Source organism: Phacochoerus africanus, chromosome X (assembly GCF_016906955.1).
Source record: "Phacochoerus africanus isolate WHEZ1 chromosome X, ROS_Pafr_v1, whole genome shotgun sequence".
Classification (NCBI taxonomy): Eukaryota; Metazoa; Chordata; class Mammalia; order Artiodactyla; family Suidae; genus Phacochoerus; species Phacochoerus africanus.
In genome coordinates, this window is record NC_062560.1 from 43537810 (window position 1) to 43552020 (window position 14211).

Here is a 14211-nt window from a genome sequence, read left to right on the forward strand (position 1 = left end):
TAAGGGATTTATGAATAGCAGCCACATCACGGGGTGCAGAGACGCTACACAAAAGGACTTTATGAATTAAACTGCATTCGCTCCAGTCACTGGTGTGCATGTCGACGAAGCAAAGGTAGGATTTAAACCAAATGACATGTTTCCTACAAGAAGGCAAAAGCACACCGCTGAGAAGAAAAGACGGTCTCAGTGTAAAACTCAGGACCAAATCAGACGTTCTAAAATCAAAGGCAAAAGGGCTATACAGGTGGAAGCAACTCAAGTGGTCGCCGGCTGGAGGACGGATCACAAAATGCAGGCTATTCCTACCAGGGGATATTGCTCCGATTCAAAAGGAAGGACCTTCTGACATGTGCTACCACTTGGATGAAGCTTGAGGACAATACGCTAATGCAAGAAGCCAGATACAAAAAGCCAAATACCGCATGGTTCCACTTACATGACGTACCTACAGCAGCCAAGCCCCAGACAGAAGGTAGAAGGGTGGTTGCCTGGGACTGCGGGAAGGGGGATGTGGGGCATGGTTTAATGCCCCCATATTAAAGAGAGTTTCGGCTTTGCAAGATGAAAAAGTTCTGGAGACTGGCTGCACAACAATATGAATATACCTAATGTACCGAACTGGACCCCTAAAAATGGTTAAGATGGTATATTTTACTTTATGTGGGTCTTTTAAACAACAATAACAATAATAGTAATGACAGGGAAATGCAGGTCTCTTCCTCCACGGTTCCATGTTAATACTACACTCTTCTGCTGTCACAACCTTTTTCTCTGAATTTTTTAAGATTTAAATAACGTTGCTCAGTGGGTTAAGGATTCGGTGTTGCCGTGAGTTGTGGTGTAGGTTGCAGATGTGGCTCGGATCTGGCGTGGCTGTGGCTGTGGTGTAGGCCAGTGGCTACAGCTCCCATTAGACCTCTAGCCTGGGAACCTCCATATGCCGCAGAAGTGGCACCAGAAAAGGCAAAAAGACAAAAAAAAAAAAAAAGATTTAAATCACGGACTATCGTAATGACAAGACCAAAGAGGCAAATACCTGGGTCAGTGGCAGAGATGATGGCTCCAAAAAAGAGACAGTCTGTGTAGTAAAACTTATCCGAGAGCTGCCCCACGATCTTCATCAGCTTCACTACACCATACATGAGGTTTCTGCAAGAAGGGAAGGTAAACTGTGTCAGAATTAAAAACGAGAGGAGTTCTCGTCATGGCTCAGCGGTGAACGAACCCGACTAGCATCCATGAGGTTGTGGGTTTGATCCCTGGCCTCCTTCAGTGGGTTGAGGATCCAGCACTGCGTGAGCTCTGGTGTGGGTGGCAGACGCAGCTGGATCCTGCGTTGCTGTGGCTGTGGTGTAGGCCGGCAGCTGTAGCTCTGATTCAACCCCTAGCCTGGGAACCTCTACGTGCTGCCAGTGCGGCCCTAAAAAGGCTAAAATAAAATACACAAAAAAAGAAAATTCTCCTAAGAAAGTAACATGGAGGATATGCCAGCAGAGGAGCACTCGCTACTGTACATCTAGAGAGATCGGTGAAAACACTGGGCAGCTGCTGTGGTTGGACACTTACCAGGAACATGTGCAAATAAGACTCTGGCACCACAACTCTGGTCTGCAGTTTGTATCATCTTTCTGAAACATCTGAACATTGCATTTTTTTAAAACTGTGCTTACAACTATAAAGTATGGTTCTCAATTAGCAACAAAGTTAAGGCATTTGGAGCAACTGAGTGTTAGAAAGGACGAGAAAGTATGCTGCAGAATGGGTAAATAAATCGCTACCAAAAAAAAAAAAACAAAAAACCAAAAACAAAAACCCACAATACTCCTAGGATTCTGAGACCATGCATGTAAAGTCATGGGGATAAGTGGACTAGATGAAGATGGAGAGAAATAAACATGGGTTGGCCACTGAGATCCAACTGGGCAATCTTCTCACCAAGAATTATTTCAAAGAAGGGAAGAGAGGCAAAACTCTCTAAGCATCCCATCGAAATATCAGCACACCCACTAATACATCTGGCTTATCACTCTTTGCATGGGTTGGGCAGGCCAGCAGCAGCCCTCCTTATGCTGTGCAGAATGTGATATGGCCCAAGAAGGAGCACCAAGTTAACATTTCAACATGGCCAGAGCACATTTCCTCTAAGACAGCTGACAAATGAGAAGTGAGGAGAGCTAAAAGGCTTCGTACTTGTTAAGGGAGCGCGCGTGTGTGAGTGTGTGTGTGTGTGTCTGTGTGTGTGTTGCCAGCAGCTGTAGGGATTAGGGGAATAAAAACAGCCAAAGAATAAAGTGAAATTAAAACAATCCCATTTAAAATGGCATCAAAAAGAATAAAATACCTAGGAATAAATGTAACCAGAAAAAAAAAGCCACAGAATAAACTCATTGTATCCAACAAACCAACTGTCTTTTTTTTTTTTTTTTTTTTTGCCATTTCTTGGGCTGCTCCCGAGGCATATGGAGTTTCCCAGGCTAGGGGTCAAATCGGAGCTGTAGCCACCGGCCTACACCAGAGACAAAGCACCGCAGGATCCGAGCCGTGTCTGCAACCTACACCACAGCTCACGGCAACGCCACATCGTCAACCCACGGAGCAAGGGCAGGGACCGAACCCGCAACCTCATGGTTCCTGGTCAGATTCATTAACCACTGAGCCATGACGGGAACTCCAAACCAACTGTCTTATTAATAAGATTCTTGATGGTCAGGACCATATCATTGCTCATCTTTGCACCCTGGGCATCTAGAGCCGAAGCTAGGAGCTCAAGAACTCCACTGAGAATTGATCCTTTTGAGAATAAATAGCTATGACTTAAATGTTTGCCTACTGTGTGCTGGGTGCTGCTCCAGATACCGAAGCAGTTCTATTTCCATTCACAGGAACTCTATGATGCCGAAGTGATTTGCTCTTTGTTGCTTCTCAAAGGCTTCTCTCATCTACCTTTCAACTATTTCTTGAAACTAGTTTCCTTCCTCCCCATTTCCTTCTACCATAAGCTGAGACCTGGCAGTTTTCCCCATCTTGCCTCCCGTCATCACCAGTGCCAGTTCCTTAACCTGTCACTCTTCAGTGGCTGGTCTCTCTTCAGGACAAGTCCAAACCTCTCCTTTTTTGGTTGCACAGCCTCCTCCTTTTATCTCCAGCTTTCCTGCCCAGGTTTAAAAGTTAACTCAACTCCCTACCTGATGCAGATTTCCTTAGTTTTTACCTAACATCCCCCCCTCCTTTTTTTTTTTTTGCCATTTCTTGGGCCACTTCTGCGGCATATGGAGATTCCCAGGCTAGGGGTCTAATCGGAGCCGTAGCCACCAGTATACGCCAGAGCCACAGCAACGCGGGATCCGAGCCACGTCTGCGACCTACACCACAGCTCACAGCAACACCGGATCCTCAACCCACTGAGCAAGGGCAGGGACCGAACCCGCAACCTCATGGTTCCTAGTCGGATTCGTTAACCACTGCGCCGCGACGGGAACTCCAGGTTTTTTTTTTTTCTTTTTTTTTAACACCCCCTTTCTGATCCAGGATCCCATCTGGGATCCCGCCATCACATGTAGTCCTCTCTCTTTAGACTCCACTTGGCTGTGACAGTTTCTCAGACTTTGCTTGTTTCTGATGATCTTGCGGTTTGGAGGATACTGGTCAGCTATTGTGCAGAACGTGGGACTTGTCTGATGGTTTTCCCTCGTGGTTACAGTGAGGTTAATATGTTTTGGGGAGGAAGACGCAGCGGTAAGGTACCCTTCTCATCACAAATAACCAAGGGCAGAGAATATCAACATGACTGATGATAGGTTTTGGTGTCGATCTGGATCACCTGGCTGAGGTAGTGTTTGTCAGGTTTCTCCACTGGGAAGCTACCCTTTCCTTCTTCCTTTTCATGCTGTACTCTTTGGAAGGAAGTCACTATGCATGGCCCACAGTCAAAGAGAGGAAGGGTTAAGCTTCACCCCGTTGAGGGGGGACGGATTTGCCTAAATGACTTGGAATTCTTCTGCACAGATCTGTCACTTCACTTCTCCCCCATTTATTTATTCACCTGATCATTTATTTATATAGACTCAGAGCTATGTGTTTTATACTTGGGGTGGTAATCCAAAACAATGTCATTTATTTTGTTGTTCTTTGGCCATGGGGGGCGGGGGGCTTTCAGGTTCACGCTCTGTGCCTCTGACAGGCCCCACATCCTTTCGCTTATTTGTTTTCTGAGCACTTTCTTCCTTTCTGGCCCTGCAAGATGATCCATTGTCATCTTGTATATTTGCTGCCTCAGCCCTAGAAGCAGCCATTTCTGCAAAGGAGCCTGGTTCTTTTCATCGGAGAATGATATTAGGAACCAAGATCTGGGAGTTCCTGCTGTGGCGTAATGGGATTGGCAGCATCTCTGGAGCACAGGAACGCAGGTTCAATCCCTGGCCCAGCACAGTGGGTTATGGAGCTGATGTTGCTGCAGCTTTGGCGTAGGTTGCAATTGAAGCTTAGATCTAATTCCTGGCCAGGGAACACCATATGCCTTTGGGAGGCCCCCTCCCCCCCAAAACAAAACAAAACCAAAAAACCCAAGATCTGGGGATTAGGTATAATATTATTTCATGTAAATGAACCCTTATTTTAAATAGCCACATGTGGCCAGTGTAGCTCTAGATCTTACTTGCGATCATCAGAAACATCAAAAATACTAGACTCTGGTGGTTGCCAGGGACTGGAGGGTGGGAGAAGTGGGGAAACGTTGCTCAAAGGAGACAAACTCCCAGTGATAAGATTAATAAATTTGGGGATCTACCGTCCAACACAGTGATCAGAGCTAATGATACCCGCATCACATATGTGAATGTGGCTAAGATGTTCTCATTACAAAAAAGAAATGGTACCCAGGTGACAGGATGGAGGTGGCAGCTAATACTATGGCGGTAATCATGCTGCAACTTATAAATGTGTGAAATCAACACACTGTACACCTTAAACTTACACAATGTTATGTGTCAATCATATCCCAATATATCTGGGGGAAAATACTCAACTCTGTGGACTTATGTGCATCTCATGTTCGGATAATTCAGTTTTATGACAGAGTCCCTTACCCGATGATGAAGCAGGAAACGGCAGTCCCCAAGAAGGCATAGGCCAGAATAGAGCCGAGATTTCTGAAAAAGTGTCTCTGAATAAGACAAAAAAGCAAGAAATCCCATGGTGAATCTTGACAATGAACATTAGACACACTACAAGTCTCCAAAAAGTGAAGCTTTACTCACTGGTTCTTTTATATCGAGTAACAACTGAAGTCACTCCTGATTAATGCTGTTCAGCCTTAAAACATCATGATTTTTTTCAAAGTTTATTGTAGTTCATTTACAATGTTGTGTTCACTTCTGCTATACAGTAAAGTGACACAGTTATACATATATATACATATACATATATATATATATATATATATATACACACACACACATTCTTTGCCTTTCTTTCTTTCTTTTTTCTTTTTTCTTTTTTTTTTTTTCATCTTTTTAGGGCCACACCTGAGGCATATGGAGGTTCCCAGGCTAGGGGTTGAATTGAAGCCGCAGCCGCCAGCCTACACCACAGCCACAGCCACGCGGGATCCAAGCCTCATCTGCGACCTACACCACAGGTCACAGCAACGCCAGATCCTGAACCCACTGAGCAAGCCTGGGATTGAACCTGCCTCCTCATGGATCCTAGATGGGTTCGTTAACCGCTGAGCCACGAAGGGAACTCCCATATACACATCCTTTTCTTATTCTTCTCCATTATGGTTCATCACAGGATACTCAATACGGTTCCCTGTGCCACACAGTAGGACCTTGTTGTATATCCATCCTACGTATGATGGTTTGCACCTGCTCATCCCAAACTCCCATTCCTTCCCGTAAAAACATCACAAAATATTGTCCTCCCAATCCTGAGCAAAAAAAAAAAACTATTCTGGTTGATTATATTCAATTATATGGGGGGGGGTGCGCGTGCACGAGTGCAGGCGAGTGCACACGCATATACAACTATGTGTGTTAAGAGGATTAACCATTTCCAAAGATTTAGCCCAAACTATTTTGCCCAGGTGATTCAGTTAGTCACTGCCAGTTCTGGTGGTACCTTAGAAGAATATTACAGACATAAGTTTGAAACTAATAAAGCATGAAAGTGCTATCCAAGGAGCTTTCTGCTTAATTCAGCATCAGAAAACACAGTGTCCTAAGTATCTGGCTCATGGCATCTGAGGTGTCTCCTGCTGTTTATCTGGATTAATCTTTGGAACCTGGGAAAGAGGGATAATAGAGAGAGAAATGAAACGTGGTTCCACTTAAGATGGGCAAATTTATTAAGTGTGTACACATAACACACACACAAATACATAGACATACTTGTGTGCTTATACCAAGAAAAGAACTAGCAATTATCCAGGTGCAATCATTTCGATGCTTCTGTACATCTGTTCAGTGGTTACCTCAAAAAATACACACACATTCCTACTGTACAGCACAGGGAACTATAGCCAATCACTTGTGATAGAACATGATGGAAGATAATATGAGAAAAAGAATGTATGTACATGTAGGTATGACACTTGGGTCACTTGACTGTACAACAGAAATTGACAGAACATTGTAAATCAACTATAATAAAAATTTTTTTTAAATACACACATACACACACGGATTTACTTCTCATAAATAATTCAGCCTGTGGATATTCTGATGGGGAACAGCCCTATTCTTGGGCCCCTGAGCCATGCTGCTTATTTCTCAAGGCATAAAGCTGTTCTCGTTGGACAAACAGAACGATTTAAGAAAAACAGACAAAATCTCCAAACACCCTAATTAATTAAGAACCAGGAATACTTCACATAAAAACTGTAAAAGATTATGCTTGCCTCCCAAACCAGTCATTGTCCTCAGCCATTTTTAATGCTAATGCATTTGTACATGTCTACACACACAAACACACACACACAAATCAACAACGGTGAGCCCACTTGCTTTTCAAAGCTCCATGAAGTGCTTCAACCAGGGAGAGCTAAAAGTACATCAAGGACAAGACATGTGACCAACGAAAGTCACGTGAAGTACCCGAGAGCAAAATTTTACCCCTCGATATGCTTTCCCTTGCCACTCAGCTTTCTCTGGCATAACCATTCCTACGGTTGGTTTGAATATACTGAGTCAATTGCATATTCATGATATCAGCCAAAGCAAAAAATGAGACATGTCAATCCACCACCAAAAATGCATTCACAATATATTCTAAAATCACCCCCACACGTACCCACAAATGACCCATCCCTGTTCACATTCGCTGATGGGAACTGGAATTTTACTGCACCTTCAAAAGGCGTCACATGCCACTTAGCCGTGCGTTAGTACACCTGCCACTTAACAGTATACTTCATATTTTACAAAGTCCTTTCTCATATATTAGCCCATCCAATTCTCACGACGACCTGAAGGCTCAAAAGGGTGACGTGAGCTGTCGGAAGTCACAAGCCCACTAAACCACAGCACCAGACCTGGAAAGCAGGTCTTCTGACTCCAGGGCATTGCTGCACGAGATACCCTTCTTGATTCCCCCATGTCCTTCTTGGGAAGAAGGTATCTAGTGGAATCCTGTATCTTTCATCCTCTTCTTATCTGGCCCTAACAGTTCATCCTCATGCGTGATTCACATGGTCATGACTGGTTCAGTCTCTCCCTTACTCTTCCCTCTCCATCATAAAATGGCAAAAAGAGACAAAAGGAGGTGACACCTGCTGCCAAAGCCTTCAAGGACATAAGCCAAAACCAGCTCAGGAGGAGGAGGTTTGCTTCCCATGAAAATCTACCTTTGGATAAGCAATGAGGTCCTACAGTACAGCACATGGAACCATATCCAGTCTCTTGGGATCGACCATAATGGAAGGTCATATGAGAAAAAGAATGTATATATATGTATGACTGGGTCACTATGCCGTGCAGCAGAAATTAGCACCACACTGTAAATCAACTATACCCGAATTAAAAAAATAAATTTAATAAACAGAACTAGAAAGAAAAAGAACTCCCAAAGAACATCTGTGAAAAAGAAAAAAAAAAGAAAATCCACCTGGCGCCCTAGTTCCTAGTTGTACCATCCTAAGCCTTAAGATGCCTACTTCTTGGGAAACCCTATCCTCTGCCATTCCCCTGACAAATTTTAACATGGGGTGTGTGTGTGTGTGTGTGTGTGTACACACACACGTGTGCACGGAGGGAAATTCACAAAATACAAAGGTTTCTACAGAGGAATTCTTTCCCTGCCAATGCCCTGTCAACAAACTGTGAGTGGCATCACAAAATCAAATCTAGGGAGTTCCCGTCGTGGCACAGTGGTTAACGAATCCAACTAGGAACCATGAGGTTGCGGGTTTGATCCCTGCCCTTGCTCAGTGGGTTAAAGGATCTGGTGTTGCCGTAAGCTGTGGTGTAGGCTGCAGACTTGGCTCGGATCCCACGTTGCTGTGGCTGTGGTGTAGGCTGGCAGCTACAGCTCCGATTAGCCCCCTAGCCTGGGAACCTCCATATGCCTCGGGAGTGGCCCAAGAAATGGCAAAAAGAAAAAAAAAAATCAAATCTAACTGCTATGGTGCTTTTTCTCAGGTGAGAAAAAAAAAAAAAGGTCCATGCCTGCATGACAAGTGCATGTACCCAGGTCCGAGGGTCTATCTGTTTAGGTACCAGCAGTTAAATGAGGAAACATTTATTCTACATTTAATTGGAAACAGATTTCATCAGAGATGGCAACCACAGAAGAACCGACTAGTTAGGTGCCTGATTAAAATGGAAAGAGACTAAACTAAAACCTAATAATAACCTTGAAGACTAGCATTTCAAAAACAACTTACATTGGTAACTGGCAAAGCCAGTTTATCTGTGTGTTGAGACAGATGTGTGTTTATCAGAGAAACAGATATGTTTATCTTCTTAGGAAATGAAGCTGACAAAGGGAAGGCTCTGCAAACACTAGGCTGTTTTTCAGCCCTTAAGAGTGCCTTTCACAACCAATGATTTGGTTTCATTTTAAAGCAGCTATGATGTGGAGTATGCATGGAGATTAGTTATTTAAAACACCAAATTATTCATTAGTCATTTGATCTGAAGGGCAGTTCCCAAATTCTTCCTTTAGATAAAGATATTTACACTTGTAAGATCATCTCCCATTTGCTACATGGCAAGAGCTGACAGATAGATTCGGATTACTTTGCCAAGCCCATAAATGAGTCAGAAAAAGGGTACCTTTTTTTTTTTTTTTTTTGGACAGAAAAGCCCTAAGTCTAGAGGGAATGTAACACAGAGGAATAACCCTAGACCCTCCGGTCAGACAGATGGATCATAACCTTGACTCAGTCCTGCACCACCTTTGCAAGCTCCCATGTCACATACTCTGAGTTTGGCTTCATCATCAGTAAAACGCAGGACATCCTCTACATGTCTGTGAGTGCACAAATGTGTGTTGGGCTGGTGTGCAGAAATACAGCCTCTTGCTCTTCAAGCATCCACTGGGGAGGGGGAGCTTAAGTCTCACCCTTCCTCCCTCCAGGGTGATGCAATAAGGAGGGCCCCTTTGATCTCAGAAGCGGGGGATTGACTTGACCCTGACCTGCAGCCTTGATCCTCTGGTGAAAAGTGGGGGAGTGCTCTTGCTCCTGTAGCCTCCATGCTACAAGCAGAAGAGGCCGCCTTTGGGAGGCCCAGCAATTTCCAGGATCTCTACATTTCAGCCTCTCTACCTGTGACTGGCAAACCTGGTGTCTGCCCTCCATTCATGAGGTGGGTGGTAAGGAGCCCCATTACCCAGAACTAAACTACAACATCCAACATGTGTTACCAGGGACTTCGGATCATAAATTGATCATTCAAGTGCCAGTTAGTTCCTTGTGTCTGTTTATAAATGAGTTGGAAGCCTGGAGGAGAAGGGGTGTAAGGTAATCTATACCCTCACCTGACAGAGTGTCTGTGATGATTAGAAATAATGTAGGTAAAAAGAGAAATAAGGGATATATTTATATCTAATATATATCAGATACTCCATAAATAACTGTAGTTGTATTGGTTAGAAATAGTTTCAAAACTGGGAGTTCCCATTGTGGCGCACGGGAAATGAACCCGACCAGTATCCATGAGGATGTGGGTTTGATCCCTAGCCTCGCTCAGTGGGTTGGGGATCCAGCATTGCCAGGAGCTGTGGTGTAAGTTGCCAATGTGACTTGGAGCCCGCATGGCAGTGGCTGTGGTGTGTGCTGGCGGCTACAGCTCTGATTGGACCCCTAGCCTGGGAACTTCCATATACCATGGGTATGGCCCTAAAAAGCAAAAAAGTTGAAAAACCTTCTGAATCAGAGTTCCCGTCGTGGTGCAGCGGAAACGAATCCAACTAGGAACCATGAGGTTGCGGGTTCGATCCCTGGCCTCGCTCAGTGGGTGAAGGATCCGGCGTTGCCGTGAGCTGGGGTGTAGGTTGCAGACACGGCTCAGATCTGGCGTTGCTGTGGCTGTGGCGTAGGCCGGCGGCTGTAGCTCTGATTCAACCCCTAGCCTGGGAACCTCCATGTGCTGTGGGTGTGGCCCTAAAAAGACAATAAATAAATAAATAAATACCTTCTGAAAACTGCAGAATTGCTGTGATAGAAGAACAAGCCTGATGGGCAAGCACCCTCTCCTAAAATGAGCTGGGGCTGCTCCATCCTCTGTGTTCTGTGCAGGACTCCTATTATTTCTTCCTTCTGTGCTAGACAGAATTCACCAGTGAGGCCATCTGGGCGTGTATAAAGGTTTTGAACTACGTACTCCATTTACTTCATTAATAGAGGGCTGTTTTAAGTTTTCCATCTCTTCTGGGGTCCGTTTCAGTAATGTGTACCTTTCGAGAAATCTGCCCATTGCACCTGGGTAGTCAAATTTATTGGCACAACGTTGTTCATGTTCTTCTCTTACTGTCCTTTTAATGTATGAAGGGTCTATAGGGATGTCCCCTCTTTCATTCCTAATATAGGTAATTTGTTTCTTTTCTCTTTTCTTTTTTTTTTTTTTCCTCTTCTCGATTGATCTATCTAGAGGTGTATCGGCTTAGAAGGCATTCTCGACTTTCTAAGGATGTTACTGAGTTTTCTGGGTGGCCAAGATCTCTCTTCTCCAGCTCACTGAAAAGGTTTCCTTTGGTACCCACTCAGAGAGACAGCTGAAACAAGTTCTTCGGCTGTTATCTGAAGGCGGCCTTTTTGGAAGCTAAATGTTCACAGAATAGTCCCACAATGGGGGAGGAAGGGAGCCACTCACACTATTTATAAAGGTATTTGGTATTTTCAATAACTAGGAGCTAAGGCCCAACCTTGCTGCTGAGCACAAAACCCTCCCTCAATAATAAGGATCGATTTTTTAAAAACTTTTTGTTCCGGGGTAATTACAGATTCATGAAGTTGCAAAAAATAGTACAGAGAGGTCCCGTGCACCTTCGCACATTTTCCTCCACTGATACCTTACATAACGGTAGTACAATGTCAAAACCAGGAAACTGACATTGGTACAATGTGTGTGCCCGGTTCTATGTTATCACATGTGTAGATTCTTGTGACCACCACTACAATCAAGACACAGAATTGTTCAGAGTTGCCATTGTGGCTCAGTGGTTAACAAAACCGACTAGGAACCGTGAGGTTGCCAGTTCGATCCCTGGCCTTGCTCAGTGGGTTAACGATCCGGCGTTACCATGAGCTGTGGTGTGGGTTGCAGATGTGGCTCAGATCCCACGTGGCTGTGGCTGTGGTGTAGGCCGGCAGCTGTAGCTCTCATTCGACCCCTAGCCTGGGAACCTCCATATCCCGAGGTTCGGCCCTAAAAAAAATAAAAGATACAGAACTGTCCCATTGCCCCGTAGATTTCCTTCATGCTACCCCCTTTATAGCACCCACCCCACTCTCATCCCCCCCATCTCTAACCCCTAGCAATCACTAATTTGTTCTCCACCCCTATAGTTTTGTCACTTTCAGAATGCTGTATAGATGAAATCATGCAGTCTGCGACCTTTGAAGATTTTTTCCCACTCAGCATCATGCCTCTGAGAACCATCCAGGCTGCCTTGTGTATCCATAGTTTGTCGTGTTTTACTGCATGGTATGGGTGGGTGTTGAACCATTCACCTACTGGAGGACATTTTGTTCGTTTCCAGTTGGGGGCTACGACAAACAAAGTCGCTATGAACCAGCATGTCCAGGTTTTTTGTGTAAACAGAAGCTTTCCGTTCTCTGGGATAAATCCTCAGAAACAAAATCGCTGGGTCGGATGGTAATGTCAACTTGAATTTTATAAGCAACTGCGAAAATGTGTGCCAGAGTGCCCATACCACTTCACATTCCCACCAGCAATGGGGGAGAGGCCCAGATTTTAAAACAGAAATGAGTCACTGAGATGATGAGTCCACTGTGGTCTCTGAGTGGGCACGGAACATAGTAATAAGCAATCTGGGAGAAGGAAAAAAACCAGAAAATTGTGCAGGTAAATGAACACAGAAATGCCCAATGCTTTAAGAAATGCTGACAAAAATCTCTTACCTTCTTTAAACTGTATCCAGCATGGAAAATAATTGGAGGCAGGAGAATGTTGAAAAAGACCTCTGGATCAAATGTTACCTAAAAGTTTAAAAAGGAAAGAGAAGCCGATTTTAGTGTAATATCAATTGGTGCCAGAATATTTGCTTAATATTTTCAGCCGCTGATTCAAGTTTGAATATTTAAAACAAGTGACACAGGAGTTCCCATGGTGGCGCAGCAGAAACCAATCTGATTAGTATCCACGAGGATGCGGGTTCCATCCTGGCCTCACTCAGTGTGTTAAGGATCCGGCGTTGCTGTGAGCTGCAGTGCAGGTCGAAGATGCAGCTTAGATCTGGTGTTGCTGTGGCTGCAGCAGCTGCAGCTCTGATTGGACCCCTAGCCAGGAAACTTTCATATGCTGCGGGTGCAGCCCTAAAAAGCAAAAATTAAAAAATAAAAAAAGGGGCTTTCACGACTTGGATCCCTCCGACCTTATGTGGAAGCTTTCCTGCTGATAACTCCGCATCTATACGGTAGCAGAATCTACGTAGATAAATACAGATCTTGGGCTTATCCTGAAAATCACCCAAGTGAGGGGATATATAACCCCCTTTCCTGTGGAGTATTTTAGCGCTCCCTGACATCAAACGAAAAACAGCTTTTAGACCCAAATTCTAAGACAACAAGACATTTTTCCTCTGAAGATGCATTAAGCCTTTGGCAGCAAACACCGATGAGAGTGCACGTTTGTAGACTATGGGAAAAGAACCAGGAGGCACGAAGAATAACACCTCTGAACCCTGAATAAACAAGTTACAAGAAAAACAAGAAACCAACCTCGTTTCAAAGAAGAGACAACCTCATCCCTAAACCCTAAGAAGGATAAGCCACCCAGACAAAGAGAGATGGGCGCTGGAGAGAGGAGCTGAGCGGGGACGTACAGACCAGCACACCACTGGGGCCCCCCCTGCATCAGTCCCACAAAGCTAAATAAAAGGCACAAGTTCAAATCCGGCTCCTTCTTCTCCTCATGGGCCAAATGCTCCCTAAGCCAAACTGAGCCCCGGGAATGACTCGGCTATCTCAGGAATTGGAAACGACTTCTCTTCCCAAGGTTAAGACAGACGGGGAAAATCGAAACCCCTGGCGGGATGGCCGGGCCCGGGGGGCCAGAGCCCACCTTCCTCAGCATGTCGCTCTGCTCTACGCTGTGGACCTTGCCGGGGCTGATCTCTCCTTTCAGCGTGTATTCGAAGAACTTCCCGCTGACGTTCACTAATAAGGTGCTGAAGGCCCTGTCTTCCTGAGTGCAGCTGAGGGACTTGTCACGACCGCTGGTGGCAGGGGTGCCGTACCGCAGGATCACCCCAACGATGAGCCCTGGAACAGAGGAGGAGACACGGTCAGGCTGGTGGAGAGGCAGAGAGAGCGTGGGGGGAAAAGGGGCAACAACTTTGGGTCACGTGGCCGTACAGTGGAAATTGAGGAAACATCATAAATCAGCTATACTTTAAAAAAAATAATAAGGAGCTCCTGTCATGGCTCAGCAGTGAATGAATCTGACTAGCATCCCTGAGGTTGCAGGTTCGATCCCTGGCCTTGCTCAGTGGGGTAAGGATCCGGCGTTGCCGTGAGCTGGGGTGTAG

The 14211-nt window shown here is 45.0% G+C and overlaps 1 protein-coding gene across 3 annotated transcripts in view; it reads right to left on the reverse strand.

Annotated features, from left to right (window-relative positions):
* SLC9A7 (solute carrier family 9 member A7) overlaps window positions 1-14211 on the reverse strand; it is a 164462-nt gene that overhangs the window by 62320 nt on the left and 87931 nt on the right. For all 3 annotated transcript variants that reach the window (XR_007132902.1, XM_047765701.1, XM_047765700.1), the window contains exons 2-5: window positions 13746-13945; window positions 12584-12661; window positions 5088-5164; window positions 1040-1152 (exon numbers count right to left, since the gene is read on the reverse strand). Coding sequence is in view for 2 of the 3 variants with exons in the window: in XM_047765701.1 (XP_047621657.1) it covers window positions 1040-1152; window positions 5088-5164; window positions 12584-12661; window positions 13746-13945 (468 nt within the window). In the remaining variant the exon portion in view is untranslated. The remainder of the gene's footprint in view (window positions 1-1039; window positions 1153-5087; window positions 5165-12583; window positions 12662-13745; window positions 13946-14211) is intronic.